Genomic DNA, 20,659 nt, shown 5'->3' with positions numbered 1-20,659 from the left:
ACCAAGAAATGTGGGACTTCAATAATCGGCATAATCACGATTCTATAATTTCACTGCATAATTTATGCAAGTTGTGTCCGAGACGTCAGAAACTATGCATGCATTTGCTTCTCGTGCTAAGTATATATACTAGCTTTACCACATTATGTACGTGAAGGTAAAGGCATATACCGTACGTGATACTAATTAAGGTAGACAATAGTATACAATTTGTAATTTAGTATATGCTAGAATCAAGCAATCGCCCTCCCCAAGCATCTAATTAGGTATAAGTTTTATTCGGAAAAGCCTAATTAATTAGGTGAAAAAGATTACAAAGTTGTCGTCGAGTTAAAATTACTCGCTCCGTCTCAGTCAATAATTTACATTTGTTTTATTTCCTCTCACAAAATAAAGCAAATGTAAGTTATTCACTGGACGTAGGGTATATAAAGCCAATAAGCCATATATAGGAGTGATTTTACATCGAGTCAGAATTTCCTATGATCATTGATCAAAACACCAATTACGCAACATATGATGTACAATAAATTACGTACTCCATAGTCGGATAAGAAAGAAACACAAAAGTAAACAAAAACATGGCCGGGGTAATCACGAATCAAATAAAAGCATTATATGGTGTACAATAAATAAGGTGGGGTTTGGGGCTAGTAGATCGATCACTCTCGCTGAAAATTAAAAACTTTAAAAAAATTTAGTTAAACATTGAAGTTTTGCTTATTTCATTACTTTTTCGCCCCCTAAGTGTAAATCCTGGCTCCACTACCGTGTTCAACAATCTTACATGTGTATCATGCATGGCTTGACAATCAATAATAGAGTGCAAAATTAGAGCGTGATAATAAAACTCACCGGGACAAACGGGGCAAAGAGAAAAGACGATATTGAATTGAATTGAATAGAGCCGAATTTTCTAATATTTGAACGAAAGAAATACTAATTAAAGAGGGATGCGAATATGATTTTGTTTTGTTTTGTTGAGTATGATTTTGTTATGGAGTTTAAATCGGTAAAGAAGATTGAATTGTCATTAAAGTCGGAGTGGATGAGGAAGTTGAATAACGCTAAGAGTAATAAGTTAGTTTAATTTGTTTCCAATAATGTAGTTGAAATGTTGAATAATTTCAACACACATATTAAAAGAGTCATAAGAGGGAAGGCATAAAGAGGGGAGGTTTTGAGCTTTTTTCGGCTATCTTTTTTCATTCTTTTTTGGAATGTACATAATCATGCCCTTCAATTACATTTATTTTTGGTAATCATTTTTTTTACCCTTGGATTAATCCTTCATTTTCACTAGATTCCTAATACAACACTCTAGATACTAGTCCTCCAAATCCCCCGTGATTAATGTTACCATTTATTTTTACTTTCGTCATATGTTATCACTCAATCCGTCCTAATTATTATTTATTTATTTTTTACTTAAGGGTGTTATCGGATGAATGGATAGTCAATTTCAGCATCACCCTAACTAAAAATATTCATAAAATAAAATAAATAGATGGAAGTTCTTTTTTGGCAGTAAAACTGTAAGGTTAGAAATGTTCTCTCCTTTTTTACTCAAAGATTAACAAATCTCCAAATTTTCCGCCTTTGTTTCTTTTCTGAGTGCCACATCAGTATTAGAAATGTCATCTCATTATTGTATAGAGTTTTTTTGTCAAAAACTACCTAAATTTTATATCATTTTCATAAATACTACCTAAAGTTTTTAATTTTGCGAGAAACTACCTAGATTTTATTGACTTTTGTCGGACACTGCCAAATTTGAAAAATACGATCAAATTAGACAAAATTCTAACTCGAAAACATTATTTTTGGCATTGAATATACATTATTTACTATGCTTAACCACCGCCAACTGTTTTGATTAGCTACTAACACATTTATTTCAATTTGTTTTACTACAATTTTGACTAGTTTGGCCGAGATTGTGGCTAATTTGGACAAAATTATGATTAATTCGATTGGCATTTTGATTTATTTGTCGGAATTTTAGTTAATTTGGAAAAAAAATTGTCGAATTTGCTCATTAATTTCAATTTGGTAGTTTTCGACAAAAGTAAAAAAATATTAGGTAGTTTCTCGCCAAACTAAAAATTTTAGGTAGTATTTATGAAAATGAGGTAAATATTAGGTAGTTTTTGACACAATAAACATTCAATCAAGTTACTACGACTTACATGTCAAACTAGTTTTATACCCGTACAAAAAATGTACGGGTCGTAATAGCAAGAGCTGTCATTAGATACATGAGCATATAATTGAGCGTGATTAAGTGTTCAATACCGTGACAATATAAATAGTCAAATTTGAAGATTCAGGTATTTGATAAATATTAGATTTGAATATCAGATAATATACAAACGTATTTTATCAAGCATGTATTTATGTTGAAGCATGTATTTATGAAACAAGAATTTGTGATTTATGTTTTCCTAATTAAAGACGATAACGGTGAATTGAATTGACCTGAATTTTTGGATGTTTTCATTGAAGTCGGAGTGGATGAGGAAGTCAGTTTACAGATTAAAGTCAATTTGTTTGGCAAAATAGGTGAAGTACAAATTTACAGCATGATTTACTAATTGGAACACGATTCATCTGATCCGTTATTTAATGGTTACGAAAAAAAAAAAAAAAAAAGATTGTCAAGAATGGGATTCGAACCCATGCCCTTTCGGACCAGTACCTGAAACTGGCGCCTTAGACCAACTCGGCCATCTTGACTTTGCCGTTAATTTGCAAACTATTTATATTGAGCTTGTAGGAGCTAAAGATCTAAAATGTTTTCATTCTGCTCTACTTTTACATTATTTGAAATTATATTATGAAGCATTTTATTTCATTGTTGCCAAGTAAAAATAAATACAAATACTCCCTCGTTCTCATTATAATCTTTATGTTTAATCTCTTAAATCTCTTAAAGGTAGAAAAAATACACAAAATAATATTGTCCGATTCTACAATATTTGTCGGAAAATAACAATTTTCAACCAAAAAGGACCTCCCTCCTTGTGGTTAGATTCATCATGTTCTCCTTTTTTGGATATTCAAATCAATTCATTACTATATACTCCGTATTTTTATAAACTCGTCGTTTTCAACTCATATAGACGTTGAAAGACTTCAATTTTCAAGGTAGAAACTTTGCTTTTGTGTGCACAAGGTTGTTTGGCGAGTTTACTTAGACCTCTTCAACTTTTATCGATTTGCTTAAACTTATTATCCATAGACTTATGCAAAATGCCGAATATAGTGAATTACACTAAACAAACGATGTAATATGCCTAAAAAAATTACGCAAAAATCCTAAATGTAGTGAACTACACCAACAAATGGAGTATATATAAGGAGGAAATGCCAAGAAAAACATGGTCAAATTGTCGTCTTAGAGATGGCAAAGCATGAATGTCATAGGGAAAAGGACGGAGTATGCTTTATGAAATATATCTAAAAAACCGAAAAAATAGTAACTTCCACATACTTAAAACGAAAACCGAATATTATTGTGATAATCAAATTGGGAAAACATAAATACATGCTTGAGACGGATGGAGTACAATATAATTCGGCATACATCGATTGACCACCGCCAAATACAAACCGCGAGCATTCTAATTAAACGCTAAAAATCCAACCATGTGTTTGATTTACTCCATCCTTTTTATTCATTTCCATACGTTTGTTTAAAATTCCTCTGATAAGTTGAACAAGCGTATGGAAATGATTTGAACGGAGAAAGTACCGATTAAGTACCTCAAAACAAGTATCAACGTTGCTAGTAAACTATGGGAATACGTTACTTTCTACTTATGTACTCGTCTTGCCTCCAGAAAGGGAAAAGAGAGGGAAAAAAAGAAAGGAAAAAAAAAAGGATGATACTCTCTGTATCCCTTGCTTTCATTTACATGACAAAATTTGATGAAACAAAACCAAAAACCTATAATAAACTTTGCAGCATGCAGCAGTTCCAACTTCCTGCTTCCCGAATTACGACCACAAACTTCAACTCCAATTGAATGCTCTCTCTTCCCTGAAACAAATAACCATGAGAGTATACTTATCATTACATGACCGGGATGAAACAGGACACATTCGACAAGGAATGACATTGTTAGTTGCAGACTTGCAGACTTGCAGGAGCCAGGAGGTTCATTTGGCGATTCTCATTCTGTGAATACAAATAAATAACTTTGTTTACGTCTGTGTGTTTTCGTATGTCTAGTCAAACCGAAAATGATACGCATGCTTAGAATACCAAGAATAGTAAATACTTTAGAACAGAAATAGTTAGGTAACTTGGGCCAATATTAGGTCACAATAATATACAAGGAGCAATGCTAAGCCTTTACAGCTTGGAGAACTTTCCAGCACTTCAAAGGAACGTAGTTATCTAGTGACAGACTAAGGGTCTGTTTGGATAGGAGGATTTGGAGGGAAAGAGAGGGGAGGGAAAGGAAGGGATGATAAATCCTTTGTTTGGTTAGCAAAATGGAGGTGGAGGGATTTTGAGGGGAGGGAAAATGAATCCCTCCACTTCCCCCCCTCCAAGCCAAATTATTGCCTCTCCAACAAAGGCAAGATTTGGAGGGAAAATGACCTCCTCCATTCTCCCTCCCCTTCCCTTCCATCCCTTTCTCTTCCCTCCTTCTCCCTCCCCTCCCTTTCCCTCCACTTTTGCTATCCAAACACACCCTAAAGCTCGCTCACATTACTAACTTTAATAATTTTGTTGACAAGACAAAAATAAAATTATGAAAGTTCTTACGAAGAAATGGTCTATGAGAATTCAGGAACGAAGTAGTGTGCATATAAGAAAGACACATTGCAAAGGGAAAGGGGTTTCTCACCTCTAAGTTGCTATTGAAATGTTTGAACTACCAGCATAAACCAGCAGGATTATTCAGTGGAATATCTGGCATTGCTTTTCCAAGTTCAAGTTCAAATGAACCGGACCCCTTCATTCCCAAAGGCCATGGTTGCTCACTTCCACCAACGCTGAATTCGTAAAACTTAGCTTCATATCCATCTTCTAATGAGGGAAATGACGGAGTCAGTGTCCTAGCTCTAGAGACTCTTCCATACAATCCCATTGCTGATCCACGGTTGAATTCTTCAAACCCATAGTTAAGGTTCAGACCATTTGACACAGGACGCCTATTAGCATGATTTGAAATAGAAGATGGATTCCAAAGTGCTTCATTATTATTGAAAGCATTTGCCTCAACATCTCCACCTCTAAATCCCGGAGAAGAAGTGTTTTTGGAGAAGATAGAATCAGTAATGCTGCTATTTCCCCACAAACTCCACGATGATCCTAGAGTAGAGCCACTACCTCTACTAATATCATCGAATTCTGCAGCGCTATCATGCTGTCTGGTAATCTTCCTAGTATTCAATGCACTCAATCCTTGCTCAAAACTCAATTTTGAAAAGAGATGAGCAGGTTCACTAAACCTAGGACTCATTCTTGGCTCATAGTTCAATGCAGTTCCATAGCCAGAAGGGCTAAAGTTAGGAATACTACTTCGAGCAAATGACATGGGACTTCGTCTTTCATCAATTTTGACTCCATGCCCAGCAATAGGTAAATTGAATCCCTGTACATAACCACTCAGAAAACTATTAACCCTGCTAAGCCCACCACATAATGGACTTTTAGGCCCTGGTGATACATCCTTAGGAACGGCTCGCTTCACCTCAACCATTTTACCATGAAGCTCGTGAAAAGTTCTAATCATTGCTCTCTCCGCTGCTTCTTCTGAGTCAAAGGTGATAAATCCGAAGCCTCTTGGCCTTTGGGTGTTATGGTCATACATGACAACTACATCAGTGATTGTCCCAAACTGATCGAAATACCTTTTAAAGTCTCCCTCTGTCACAGTCGATGCTAAGCCTCCAACAAATATCTTGTTTGTGCGCATTGGTGATGCAATAGGGCTGCCATGGTTTCTGCTCACTATTTGATGATCATCTCTAGGAACAGCCTTCTTTGCCTCAACCTAAGCATATGCATGATGGCATACTTACATAGAATTTAAACATGAAGACAGTAGCGAATAATTAACAACCGAAGACAGTACTTCTGCCAACTATACATTTACAGCAGTACTGCACATCAGTTTACAGAAAGTAAGCATTCTGAGATACTCAAATGTTACGGTCAGGCACATTCGACAGACAGATTAGTTCATAATTCAGCTACTTAATGAACCATCTTGGCATATAAGATATGCCCCGTTACTATTACTATGAGCGATTAATCTATTACGAGTACTACTGATGCAATAAAGAGCATGACAAAGTTGATATGCATGATTGACTTACAGTTCTACCATCAATGACATGCTGCTGCCTGACAACCCGTTCTGCAACAGCCGGGTCAGCATAGATAACAAATCCAAACCCACGAGCACGGCCTGTGACCCGATCCTTCATGATCACAGCTTCCACAACCTCCCCAAACGTTTCGAAGTATTCTCTCAGACGATCCTCATTAGTGTCCCAAGAAATCCCACCTATAAAAAGCTTCCCTGGCTCCATTTCTGCAATTTGGCCCACACATACATACAACCCATCATCACTGTACTAACACAAGCCAATTCAAATAAATAACTTCTCCAAAGTTGCACACAGTTCAACTGTTAAAAACTAAACTTTTACGTAATCTATATTGAAAAGAACACAACTTGGGTTAAACACAGAACGTCTTAACCAAAAACTTAAGCTGATGGTCGAATCTCAATCAATAGTTTTACGTAATCACACCGTAAACGACACAGTCAATACCAATGCAATCAAACAGATGAGATGATTAATACAGTTCAATCAAATACTGTAAATCATTAACACAAAAAATTTCAAAAACTGAGAATTCTGAACAATCAAAAAGGAAATGCGAAATGGGTATTAGTTAACTGAATATTAAAAAAGTAGATCTTTAATGGGTAAGTCACAGAATATTGATCAATCAATCCATTGTATGGGGTTCAAACTACACCATTAAAAAAAGTACAGAATTTGAAAATACAAAAAAAAAAAAAAAAAAGTTGGAAACTTTACAATGAAGAAACACATAAAATGAGAAAAACATACAGATTTAGTAGAAGAATGCGATCAAAAAACAGAGCTGTAAAATGAAAGATTAATGATCAAGATCTAAAGAGGAGGCATAAGATGATGATGAAATAGATGCCTCCTCTTTTTGTTGTTGTTGTTTTTATATAATCTTAAACCACTTTGATATATTATTCTTTCATAATATTATTATCAAATTGAAGGTGGGAAGATGAGAATATGAAAAATGGGGAAAATTGGAGGAAGAAAATCCAATAATAAATGAGGAAGAAAAGAGAGAAGAGTAGCTTGGTTTGGCTAATCCTCTCGTGGAGAAGAGGAGACGAATAATGATGGTGACTCTCCCCCGTTTTATGTTCCTTTTCATTAGCTTTCACTCACCCCTTCCTTTTTTCATATTTTTTTATTCAAAAATACTTCCTCCATTACATTCAACTAGTTTTAAACCCGTGCAAAATTACACGGGTATGTATTTGGGCCGGTGTTAATGTTTTTGGATGTATTTTTTTTTTTTTTTTTTTTTGCATTTCTATTGTAATTATCTAGTTGGTCTAAATCAGCGATCTACATAATTAATGTTTACACTTGTTTCAAATACGTGTTCACATGCAATGGTTTAAGAGGAAATAACGTAATATACTATTGTAAATAAAATTTGCATACATAAAAAAATTTACATCCCGAAAAAAGAAATATAATTTAATAATCAACTTTAACATAGGCAAATTATTCTAAAAATTGAAAATTTTCATGATAGTGGTTCTCGGGGATTTGACATTGATTGTTACGTATTTTCCGTAATCACCAAGTTTCTTGGAGGTATGAACACCTATATTAGTCAAGCATAAAGGCAAAGACGAATTATTTCATTAATTTCTGTAAAAATATTCACATTATTTGTTATTCAATCTCGCAAGTAAATGTAATTTATTCACGTAATTATGTAATTTTATTAGTAACTATGTAATTCAGTCCGATTATATGTAATTACTTTCATTTATTCCGATTTGTACTTCATTCCGTTTATATGCAATTTCTTTTACTTCTGCCGATTATCTATTTATTTCATTAACTATGTAATTCGGTCCGATTATATGTAATTACTTTCATTTATTCCGATTTGTAATTCATTCCATTTATATGCAATTTCTTTTACTTCTGCCGATTATCTATTTATTTCATTAACTATGTAATTTAGTCCGATTATATGTAATTATTTTCATTTATTTCGATTTTTAATTCATTCCGTTTATATACAATTACTTTTACTTATGTCGTTATCTATTTATTTCATAAAATATTTTCTATGACATAATTTGTCGCATGTTTGGCAGAGACAATTTAAAGAAATAAACTTTTTTCACGTAAACGGGACCTACCATTACCTGAATTTCCCAAAAAAAAAAGAAAAAGAAAAATTGGGTGAATGATGTGGCACATCGTGTGTTGAGCATTGTCTTTTGCATTAATATAGATAAGATTCTATAGGTTTACTTTTTCGGGCAATATTTATAAGTACGGAGAATCTAGTCAGGCGAGATTTTGTTTAAATTGTCTTAACGAGTATATTATAAATGTCAAATTTTTATAACTTTTTATTAATGTATAATTAAAGATAAAAGAAAACGAGCATTAATAGATAAGTATAAACCAAATGTAAATATATGAAAATTGAATGGAATGGAAGAAGTAACAATTTTACGTAGTAGAGTGAGTATGTTTGGGAACCTAGAATTGGGTTGAATTATGTAATAGAGACATTTTAAGCGAGAACCGCTAGAATTTGGAATTGAAATTGGACTAATGCCTTATCAATTCCAACTACTTAAAATGAAGTCTCTCAAATTCTTACCATATACTTTTTTTTTTGAAGGAAAGGACGTGAATTTCATTAACTTGGTAAATCAAGAGCATCAAGCTCTACAAACGGTTTGATGCGCTCCGGAAACGTTCCCACCCAAAACCGAGTAGAATAATCAATCGGCAAGAGATGGGCTAACTCGTGAGCGACATAATTACCTTCACGACGAGTAAAATTAAAACGAATACAAGAGAAATTACTAGCTAAGTCAGAGACTACTTTCCCCATTCTCCCAAAGTAATTTGTCGGGAAGAACTTCGACTTTAGCATAGTTATCAGCGCCAAACAATCTGATTCAAGCACCACATTATCGAGACCCATTTGCAAAGCCGTTCTTAATCCAAAACCAGCAGCCATGGCTTCCGCGATATCCGGATCCCACCTCTCTCGAACCTGTTGGACACCCATCCGTTCAACGCCCCTGGTATGGTTCCTTATCACGATGCCCATTCCACACCCCGCCTCACCCATGACCGCTGCATCGACATTAAGTTTCCATTGCCCAATTCCCGGTGGTGTCCACACAATCTTTTCCCTCCTCTGTGCACACACCGCCCGATCACCTATGGGTTGAACCTTCCTCCACTCCTCCCAGAAACTCAATGCCTTCCCCACCATGCTGCTAGGATCAGTCCTCACATCGCCATAATAGTGTTCGTTCCGAAAGTTCCAGCTAGCCCATAATAGAACCAAGTACTTGCACACTTCATCACCCTGTTCTCGCCTCAAAATTCCATCCATCCAGTCCACTATGCTTCCACCAAAGGCATCCCCCACATTCTCATCTTCTAGTCCACCCGCATCCCATACGGCCAGAGCAAAAGGGCAGCTAAACAGGGCATGGGTTTCGCTCTCCATTTCCTTACCACACCGTTGACAAGTTGGATCAGCCTCGCGAACTCGCTTTTGCACATTTAACCCGCATGGTAAAACGCCCTTGCAGGCCCTCCACACAAAGCTTTTGATTTTAGGAGGTAACTTAATTCGCCATAACCGCGACCAGAAATTAGACGGGTTACTCGAACCCCCATCTCCGCGCTCAGCTCGCCTTTGTTCGAAAATAAAATGGTAGCCCGACTTAACCGTATAAATACCACTCTTTGTGTGTGCCCAAGCTAGCTTATCACTCTCATCATCAGGGCATAAAGGAATTCGACATATTTCACGCACCTCAAAATCATACAGGTGTTGACGAAGAAGCTCTTCATTCCATCTTCTCGGCTGACCCACAAACCAATCCGCCACCACACTATCCTGCAAACCACTCACCGGGGAGATAATTCCAGGCCACGTTTCCGTTAAACACCATCTATCCTTCCAAAATCGTACCCGTTGTCCGTTTCCAATAACCCACGCACATCCCTTCTTTAATATAGGAAGGGCCTCCATAAGACTTTTCCACACGAATGAAGGATGATGACCAAGCTTAGCATCGAAAACGTCACCCGTCGGGAAGTATCTAGCTGACAAAACTCGAGCCACTAAAGTATCCGGCCTCTCTTGGAGCCTCCATAACTGTTTGACAAGCATAGCGAGATTAAACGACTCAAAGTAACGGTACCCCAAGCCTCCCTCTTGTTTAGACCGACACATTTTCTCCCAAGCAACCCAATAAATTTGTCGTTTTTCCCCGCTATGTCCCCACCAAAACCTGGCCAAATCACCCTCAATACTAGAGCATAAGGTGGTCGGAAATTTAAACAATCCCATATGATAGGTGGGAATCGATTGGGCAATAGCCTTTATGAGGATTTCCCTACCCGAGTATGAGAGGAGTTTTTCCTTCCACCCCTTAAGCTTCTTCCAAATTCATTCTTTTAAGTGATTGAAAGCCATCGTCTTATTCTTACCATATACTTCGTACACCCTAGTAGTCATTTTCAGGTTCTTTTTTTTTAATGAAATTTCATTGAACTATTTTTATTTATGATATTTTTTAGACCACATATTTTCCCTGCAATATTTATTTTTTTCAAATAAAAAACTTATCAGTCCCGCCCAATTTCAATTTCTTGGGTTTGCCAAACGAATTTTTAAAATTGAATTATCAAACATTTTGATTTCTACAATTGAAATCATGGCAATTAAATCAAATTCTGAGTTTCCAAACAATGCCTTGATTCAAAACAATTAGTCTCTTTTTAAATCGGGTAAAATAGCATATTAATCACATAGATAGAATACATTTTTTGATAATATCTAGGCATTCTACTTTTTTTTATCAGTGTTATTTAACTCATCTTAAATTTGAGACGGATACTCTCTGCTTAAACAAAATTTGTGAATTTGAAAACATATTTGTCTTAAGAAAAAGGTTTTTCTAGGCGGTATTCTTATGCTTTCTTAAATATTACGTGTTATCCTTTGTTTTTATAAAATTATGTATCGAATTTTTCTTTTTACAGATCGAGTAAACGATACTCTGTTAATCTTAGTGAGCACGCAAAATAAAGTAAATGTAAATTATTCATTAAAATGGAGAGAGTATATATTAATGCTTCGTGATTATTTGCCAAAATCAATAAAGTATGCATAAATCAATCAATCAATAATATATATCAATCAATCAATCAATACTATATATTAAATCCAGAAACCAAATGACTTCAATTTATTTAAAGAAATTTATACAAATTAATTATACTATATAGTTTTAAATCAATATCACTCTGTGATGGACCTGATTAAGGGATCTCAATGCAAATATTATATAGTTTAGGTTAAAATTAAATTATATATAGAAGTTTCGTAATTTTTCTAAACATGGGTCAATTTCCTTAAAATAAAATAATTAATTAAGATGGTCAATTTTCTTAAAATAAAATAATTAATATGGTCAATTTCAAGGAGACTAAAAGAAAGAAGATGTCTGGTAATTTTCGTAAATATTTATAGAAGAATAGAAGATGGTCAACTTCCTTAAAATAAAATAATTAATTAGTATAAATATGCACACTTATGATATTAATTATTATCATCATAAAATTATATATTATATTTAAAATCTATTCAATTTTATTAAACTTTATAGTTTATTAGATGTATAGAGATGTTAATTATTTAACATAAAAAAATATAATAAGTAGGTTATAAATAATTCAAGTTAGACCCATAATATATAATATTGCATAATTCTTTCGATTTGATTTAATGCATATATGTAATATATTTATATAAATATATAATCCTCTTAAAATTGCATGCCTAAGTAGTAAAAGTAATTTCGTCAGTAAAGAAAAAAATTGTAGTAACATTGGATATAGTTATATGATAGTAAACACTCATTTGAATAGTAAAAGTAACAATATTATCAACGAGATTAGTGAGAGTGGTAGAAAAAACAACGGGAGTAGTGAAATAATCAATATTAATGCGGCAATAGTAAAAGTAACCATAATTACGGTGGGAGTAGTGAAATTATCAATATTAATGCGGCAGTAGTGGCAGTAACAATAATTACGGCGGGAGTAGTGAGAGTAACAATGATTACGGGCAAGTAGTGAAATGTTATTACTATTATTTCATTAATAAGAGTAAAATATTAATAGCGGGAATAGTGAATTTGTCTCAAAATTTATTTCATCGTAATTTAGGATATGTGTTATAAAAAAAAATTAATGATAAATTTATGAGTTCTGAAACTTTAAATAATTTTATTTAATGAAAAAAAAAATTAATGGTAAGTAGAAGTAGCCTGGGCGAAGCCGGGCACCAATACTAGTATATATATATTCCAGAAATCAGGGGACTTCAATGTAATTAAATAAATCTATGAAACTTAATTATACTATATAATTTTAAAATGATAGCACTTGTAATGGACCCGGCCAAGGTACTTCAAAGTAAATATTATATAGTTTTGGTTGAAATATAAATTTAGAGAACGTCAAATATGGTGATTTTCCTTAAAATAAACATGCCTCACTTTTGTTATTAATTAGTATTATCATATAATTATACAATTATTTAACATACACAAATATAATATAAGTAGGTGAAAGTAATTGTAGCAATAACGAATATAATAAAAGTAAGGGTAAATTGATAACTTATACCTTACATAATAAGGTTTTTCAAAACTTATACCTAAGATAACATTTTTCCAAAACTCATACCCAAAATCCTATTTTCTTCCAAACTTAATACCAAACCTCAAAAAAAGACATAAATGGACCATTTTACCCTTACTAATAAACCCATCCACTCATTCCCCCACCTTGTTAACTCGTTAAACACTTGAATTCCAAATACACCTCGCCTTTACCACCACCACAAAACAAATTCTTCCACACCACCACCACTACAAGAAAATCTCTTCTCAATCGATGCGGGTTTCGGCTCATTCTCATCTTTCCCTTATCTTTAGATTTTTCTAGAACATTCTTTTTATTTTCAGTAACCATTTTAGCCAGTTCTTGTTTCTGGATTTCTTCAATTGCTACTTTCACTGTCATTATAAATGAAAAGATCAAATCTTTGGGATTTTTAGAAAAGATTAGATGAAACTATAGAAGAGTATGGAAATTCCATCTTCTATTTGAGCTATTTCTTGAGGTGATTTTTGGTTGTGTAAGTAATTTGGCTTTGCAGTTTATTGAGGGAATGGACGTGTAGAAAGGTGCGAAAATCGCAAGTGGCGGACAGGGTGGTTTTTATCATTAAGTGGTGGCGGCGGCAGTGGAGGGATGATTGTAACAACGATATTTGATTGATTTCTCTTTAGAGGATTAATAGAAGAAGTGGTGTTTGTGTTGAATAGAGGTTAGGGGTTGGAGGGCATTTATTTGACGGGCTGAAGGGGTGGGGCTGAATAGAGGTTAGGGGTCGTCGAGAGTACAGCCGTTGGGTGGTGGAGATACCGCCGGTGGTGGTTCGGTGGGTGTACCGTGGTTCGTGTTTCATGGTTATGATTATGGTGGATGTGTGGATTTGGGGTTTAATTGGTGGAAAAAGAGTGGTTATGTTTAATTAATAAAGGTAAAACTGTCAATTTATGTCTTTTTTTGAGATACGGTATTAAGTTTGAAAGAAAATAGGATTTTAGGTATAAATTTTGGAAAAAAAATATCTTAGGTATAAGTTTTGAAAAATGGTGTTATATTAGGTATAAGTTATCAATTTACCCTAAAAGTAACAATAATAACAACGAAAGAAAGCATATATGAACAATTAGCTAACTAATCGATTTAAATAAAATATTAATAGCGGGAGTAGTGAATTTTTCTAATAATTTATTTCATCGTAATTTTAAGATATAGCATAGAAAAATAAATTAAAGATAAATTTATGAGTTATGCAACTTTAAAGTAATTTTATTTAATTGAAAATAAATTTTAATCTTAAATAGAGGTAGCCAGGGTGTCACGGTCCGGGGCTTTGATCCGGAACGTGGCGCGCACCCTTGTCTAACACACGATAAGAATGCAAGCGAGAGCGTCAAGCACTAGTGAAGGATCATTAATGCATTCGTAATCGGTCTCGGTTGGCGTGTGTCGGAAATCCTAATCACGATTATCAAGTCGGACACACGAAAGCAATAAAAGTAAGCAATACGATTATTGAAAGCAAGAACACAAGCAATATCAAGCTTTTGGATGAGAAGCGGTTTAATTGACTAGCACCTCTCATAGAGGCAAATTTGATAGTTTGGTCTTGGTAGTAGGATACATTGATTGTGCAAAATAGCGATATGTTTTCTAAACGCCTAAAAACATACCTTAAACTAAAAACGAGACTCCAAGATTCGACACGCAGAAAGTAGTCTTGGAGTACTACATGAAACTAAAAACAGAAATGAAAATATATGAGTACAAAATAAGAAATCTAAGGGTTCGAAGTGGAAGGACCGCGCGCGCAATTTTTAGGGATTGTGCGCTACAACTGCGGCTCATTACACTCTCCCCCACCTAATTTGTTGTCGTCGTCGGCAACGCTTGAAACTCTGCATGGCTGGTTCAGTCAGCTGATGTCGCTGGAAGTTGATTGAAACGGATGTTGGCGCGCTTGCTCTTGTTGCGGGTGGGATCTTCAGGATTTGGATGGTAAGGCTTCAGACAGCTCACATGAAAGACAGGATGACACTTCATCCAGGCAGGGCGGTCAAGCTTGTATTCTACTTCCCCAATCCGCTTGATCACTTGGACGGGGCCTTCTTACTTTCGCACTAGTCGCTTGTCCCGTCCTCGAAGGAATATCATATGCTCTGTGTTCAGCTTCACCATGACCATGTCGCCTACTTTGAACTCCCTTGGTCTCCGATTCTGATCTGCCCACTTCTTCATGCGGCGAGACGCTTTCTCCAAGTAAGCTTGAGCAATCTCGGCATTCACGTTCCATTCTTTAACATACTCGTGAGCTTTCTTTGTCCGGCCTCCATAGGTATCTACAACAGTGGGAGGCAATAACAATTGTTGACCTGTAACAAGCTCAAACGGGCTCTTGTTGGAAGAAGAGCTCGTCTGAACATTAAAACAGAACTGGGTAACATTAAGGAGTCTCACCCACTCCATTTGAGTTGCCCCCACAAAGTGTCTTAAGTACTTTTCCAACATGCTATTGAATCATTTAGTCTGGCCATCCGTTTGGGGATGGAAACTTGAGGACATCCGCAGCTTGGAACCCAAGATATTGAACAACTCTCCTTAAAATAGTCCCGTGAAGCGAGAATCGTGGTCAGTGACTATACTTTGAGGCAATCCCCAGTATTTCACAACATGCCTGAAGAACATTGTGGCAGTTTCTTCAGCGATACACGCCTTAGGAAGGGGAATGAAAGTTGCATATTTCGAAAATCGATCCACAATGACAAGGATCACACTTAACACCCCTACCTCCGGTAACCCAGAGATAAAGTCCATCGAGATACTCTCTCATGGCCGTGTTGGCACGGGCAACAGATTTAGCAGCCTTCCCGGCTTCTGTTTCTCTCCCTTATCTTGCTGGCAAATGAGGCAGGTTTTCGTATACTCCATCACATCATTCTTCATCTGCGGCCAATAGTAACTTCTCTTCAATAGGCATAAAGTTCTCTGCCATCCCGGGTGACCCACCCATAAGGCATCATGGCACTCCTGTAGAAGAATTTTCCTCAACCCAGTCGCCTTGGGAACAAAGATGCGACGTCCCTTCGTGAATAGAAGCCCATCTTGTAATACTCCGTATTTATGGTCTTGGGGGTACTCTATCGAGTAGCCCTTACTCTGTCGAGTAAGGGTATGTCGCAGAATAAAATAGTTTCTGACCTGTTGGGCACTCGATCGAGTAGTCAGGGGCACTCGATCGAGTAGGGGGTACTCGATCGAGTACCTTGGGTACTCGATCGAGTGTCCCATTTATCGGGGTTTTCTCGGGTTTTGTTAATTACGCGATTAAGGTATTTAAACATATTCGTCTTTATTCTAAATCACTTTTTACAAAACCTAAAACCTGTTTAAGAGAGAAAGCAACTGGTTCTTCTTCCTAATCGCGTTCTTGACAATTCCCGGAGATCAGACGGTCGGTTTGCATCGTAGTTTGTGTCGTTGGATTCCTTGCGTCGAGGGTAAGCTTCTAGCATAATTTTTATAACGTTTTGTTAAGATTAGTGAAACCCTAATTTAGTAATTGGGGTTTTTATGAATAGTGTTTGAATAGTAGTATCCGTGTGTTATATGTTAGGAGGAGAATTCATAGAAGAGGCGTTTTGAGACAAACAGTAGATACCGTCTGCGTGTGTCTTTGTCCGGGTAGGATTTCCTACTCAGTATTAGTCCCATAATGGGATATTGGTGATGTGTTGTAGTTAGTTAATTGATTTGATGATTGTAATTGTGTTTGTGATTGTGGTTGTGTTGTTGATGGTTCTCGAGATGCGTTCTCGGCTGAGTGGGGTCACTTGTGGGAGTGATCTCACGCCCTAGTTTCGCCCTTAGTGGAACCCGCCACGAAAGGGGATGTGCACATTAATGGACAGGGTTATCGCTCGTACGATGAGCGGGGCTTAGGTGGGAACGGCTGCGGTCCCCCATCGGGCGGTGGTCCAAAGGACGATCGATGATTGAGACGGTTGGTTGGATGTGTGTGTGTGTGACAGTTGTCAAATTGCTCTGTTTGTCTTATTATTGTTATCTCTGTTCGATTGTGTGATTAGTACTCGACCCGGTGTTGTTTTGTAAACTGCGGTGATCCATTCGGGGATGGTGAGCGATATTGAGCGGTATAGAGATGATACGGGGATAGGCTGGGATGGCCACAACATGACGATAGAGTCTTCCGTGTAGTTTAGCATTTATTTATATTTCGATTTGAGTAGACATTTGGAATAATGTATCTTGCTTTCAGTTTGGTTTCAAGGATTGTTTTCATTCATTAAACTATTAATAATAAATGTTGTTTCTTTATCGTTGTTGTTTGATTATCATACCTCGGGCAACCGAGATGGTGATGTCTCCATACCTGAGTGGTCCTGGTAAGGCACTCGGAGTATGGGGGTGTTACAAATGGTATCAGAGCGACGATCCTGAAACCTGTAACCAATGAACTTAATGAACATAGGGAGTCAATTAAAATGAACCCGGGGTAAAAGTTGTAGGAGCTAGTGCAAAGGCTTGGGAGACGTCCTAAAGTCGCGGGGGTCGCCCTACAACTTTGAACCGGTCACATGGGAACGTGTTTGTTGAGTCGTCTGTGTGATTGTTTAACTTGTGCAACAAAGTGATGAAGTGTGTTGATTGTTTGGTGTTGAAATAGGAAGTTGAGCATGTGAAAGAAAATGATATGTGGAACATGTTAATGAGATGATAACATGTTGGATGTTTATAATGTGGCTTTAATAGCATGATGAGTTGATCTTGTTGATTAGTAGAATAGATGCGTAGCCTATTTGTTAGAATATAATGTGGTTTTATAAAGTAACATGCGGGTAGCTCTTACGTATTGGGGGTACTTGATCGAGTGAGACTGACTCGATCGGGTAGGTTTTTGCGATTTTGAGTTCGAATCGAGTTTTGGGGCACTCGATCGAGTAACTAGGGGTACTCGATCGAGTAGAGGGTCACTCGATCGAGTAGCCTAGATACTCGATCGAGTGGGTTAGAGATCGAAGGTCTGTTTAGTTCGAGTTCGGTACTCGATCGAGTACATTGGGGCACTCGATCGAGTAGCCCGTTACTCGATCGAGTGGGTTTGGATACTCGATCGAGTAGGTCTGCCGGGCAACGCGTGTTCGTGTTTTGAGGTTTAGTACGCGTGTTTATGTTTATCCCTTTCTTCTATAGCTTCAAGATGCCGCCAAAGAGAAATGCCTTGTACGCGAGAGCTGAGCTTATGACTACGGATGACATCGTTAAGATGTTGGAACACCAAGACGCTCTTACGGAGACCCTGAAGAGAGTGAACGAGGACAAGGATAAGAGTAAGGAGAAGGAGGTTGACCATGCTAAAGTCAGCCTCTATATCGCGAGGTTTAACCCGAAGGAATACAAGGGGGTTGAGGAGCCTAACCACCTTGATAGTTGGCTGAGGGAGATGGAGAACATACTAGATTTAGTTCGCTCCCCGATGAGATGAGAGTAGATCAGCCGCATTCTATCCGAGGGAGGCAGTGGCAAGTGGTGGGACTCGGTGAAAGTGAGTGCCAAGGAGATATATACCAACCAGGGGTTACCCGCTATACCTTGGGAGGAGTTTCGTAGGGTCATGAGGAAGGAGTTCGTGCCGAACATGTGAGGAGTAAGTTGAGGGAGGAGTTCGACAAGTTTAAGATGACGGCTGAGATGTCTGTGGCTGAGTACTACAGGCAGTTCAATGAGAAATCCAGATATGCAGAAGACATGGGTTTGAGTGAGGAGAATCTTGCTTTGAGGTTTGAGAGAGGGCTAACCACGACAATTATGGATAAGTTACCCGTGGGAGTCCTTACGGATGTGAAGGAAGCATATGAGAGGGCTGGGAGAGCTGAGAGGCTAGTGGAGATGACTAAGGAGAGGTTAGGTGGAGAGAAGAGGAAGTCGGAGAGCGAGGGTGGTGGCCAATCTAATTTCAAGAAAGGCAACCACAATCAATCTAAGGGGTTTTCTTCCTCGGGTCCGGGTTCGATCTTTGGAACTTCCTTTGGGAGAGGTCGTGGGAGCGTGAGCAACAGTGGGAGTGACTGCTTGGTTTGTGGTGGCGTAGGCCACAAGAGACATGAGTGCACAAGTGCACCGGGATCTTTCCAGAGACCTGCGCAGAGCTTCGCGAGCAACAGACCGGCGGGATCATGGCCAAACCGTGGAGGTCAGAGCTACCAGAGTGGAGGCAACCGCAACGGCGGTAATTCTTATCAGAAGACGCCGATGAACAACAACAACAATCAAGGGTCGGGTGCTAAGCCGACCGCATCAGCCAGTACTGTCCAGGGAGGTGGGCAGAAGACAAGTGGCAAGTCGTTCATGATGGACAAGAAAGCAATGAGGAGGATGAGCACGTTATCACCGGTACATTTCTTGTTAATGGCGTTCCTACGTTTGTTTTGTTTGATTCGGGGGGCTTCTCGCTTTGTGTCTTCGAGTCATGTAAAGCAGTTGGGTTTGAGAGTATATGAGTCTGTTAGGGAGCAAGTTTTCATACCTTCAGGTGAGTCTGTATCGTGTGGGAGGCTGTTTAGAGATGTGTCTTTGATAGTTGGGCAAGTCGATTTCCCTGTAGACTTGCTAGAGTTCCCTTTTAATGGTTTTGAGATGATAGTTGGGATGGATTGGTTAGGAAAGTATAAAGCTAAGATAGACTGTCATCAAAAGAAAGTGTCCCTAAGAGGTCCTAAGGGAGTTAGTGTGTCTTACCGTGGGTTTCTAGTCAAACCCAAAGTTAAGTTGATTGCAGCTGTCACTTTGAAGTCGTATCTGAGGAAAGGATGTCCTCTGATTTTGTGCCATGTGAGAGATGATCGGATAGAGAGCCCGCGATTGAGGAGATACCGGTGGTGGGAGAGTATGCGAGATGTCTTTCCGAGGAGATTCTGCAGGGTTGCCACCGAAGAGGAGATAGATTTCACCGTTGAGTTGAAGCCGAGAACGGGCCAATCTCTAAGGCACCGTACCGTATGGGTCCTAAGGAGATGGAGGAGCTTAGGAAGCAGTTGGATGATTTGATAGAGAAGGGATACATTAGACCAAGTGTATCGCCTTGGGAGCACCGATTCTTTTCGTGAAGAAGAAGGATGGAACTTTGAGGTTATGCATAGATTACCGGGAGCTGAACCGTGTGACGATAAAGAACAAGTATCCTTTGCCAAGGATAGATGACCTGTTTGATCAGTTGAGTGGTGCAACGGTCTTTTCTAAGATCGATTTGAGGTCCGGGTACCATCAGGTGAAGATTAGAGATGTGGACATACCGAAGACAGCCTTCACGTCGAGGTATGGCCATTATGAGTATGTGGTGATGCCGTTTGGGTTGTCCAATGCGCCGGCAGTGTTTATGGATTTGATGAATAGGATCTTTAGACAGTTCTTGGACCAGTTCGTGGTGGTGTTTATCGATGACATCTTAGTCTACTCAAAGACTAAGGAGGAGCATGAGGAGCATCTGAGGATCGTGTTGCAGACTTTGAGGGATCATGAGTTGTATGCTAAGTTGTCCAAGTGTGAGTTTTGGTTGGAGAAAGTTGCTTTTAAGGGGCATGTAATCTCTAAAGATGGGGTAGTCAGGGATCCGGCGAAGATAGAGGCAGTGACAAAGTGGGAAGCACCGAAG

General features: G+C 37.7%; 1 protein-coding gene and 1 non-coding gene across 3 annotated transcripts; both read right to left on the bottom strand.

Moving 5' to 3' along the window:
• Positions 1–2,655: 2,655 nt before the first annotated feature.
• Positions 2,656–2,736, bottom strand: TRNAL-CAG (transfer RNA leucine (anticodon CAG)). The gene has a single exon. It is a non-coding gene; the product is annotated as a tRNA-Leu (tRNA).
• A 754-nt stretch (positions 2,737–3,490) lies between these two features.
• Positions 3,491–7,470, bottom strand: LOC141642492 (heterogeneous nuclear ribonucleoprotein 1-like). Of its 2 annotated transcripts, none has more exons than XM_074451323.1 (4): positions 7,105–7,470; positions 6,337–6,554; positions 4,860–6,011; positions 3,491–4,042 (listed from the first exon to the last, which is right to left on the bottom strand). In XM_074451323.1, exons 2-3 carry the CDS (start codon positions 6,550–6,552, stop codon positions 4,887–4,889), a joined length of 1,341 nt encoding a protein of 446 aa, XP_074307424.1. In that variant the 5' UTR covers positions 6,553–6,554; positions 7,105–7,470; the 3' UTR covers positions 3,491–4,042; positions 4,860–4,886. The 2 variants fall into 2 exon arrangements, with proteins under 2 accessions (XP_074307424.1, XP_074307425.1); XM_074451324.1 differs by lacking the exon at positions 3,491–4,042 and adding an exon at positions 4,102–4,180 and having other exon boundaries at positions 7,105–7,407.
• Positions 7,471–20,659: the final 13,189 nt, after the last annotated feature.

The sequence above is a fragment of the Silene latifolia genome, chromosome 2, assembly GCF_048544455.1.
Source record: "Silene latifolia isolate original U9 population chromosome 2, ASM4854445v1, whole genome shotgun sequence".
Taxonomy (NCBI): Eukaryota; Viridiplantae; Streptophyta; class Magnoliopsida; order Caryophyllales; family Caryophyllaceae; genus Silene; species Silene latifolia.
This window is presented reverse-complemented; position numbering and strand designations above follow the sequence as displayed.

Bases quoted from the DNA above. Each gene is read 5' to 3' on its own strand.
- LOC141642492 (XM_074451323.1), bottom strand. From the start codon at position 6,552: ATGGAGCCAGGGAAGCTTTTTATAGGTGGGATTTCTTGGGACACTAAT. The intron at 6,012-6,336 runs GTAAGTCAATCA...GCATATGCTTAG, and splicing joins ATGTCATTGATGGTAGAACT to GTTGAGGCAAAGAAGGCTGT.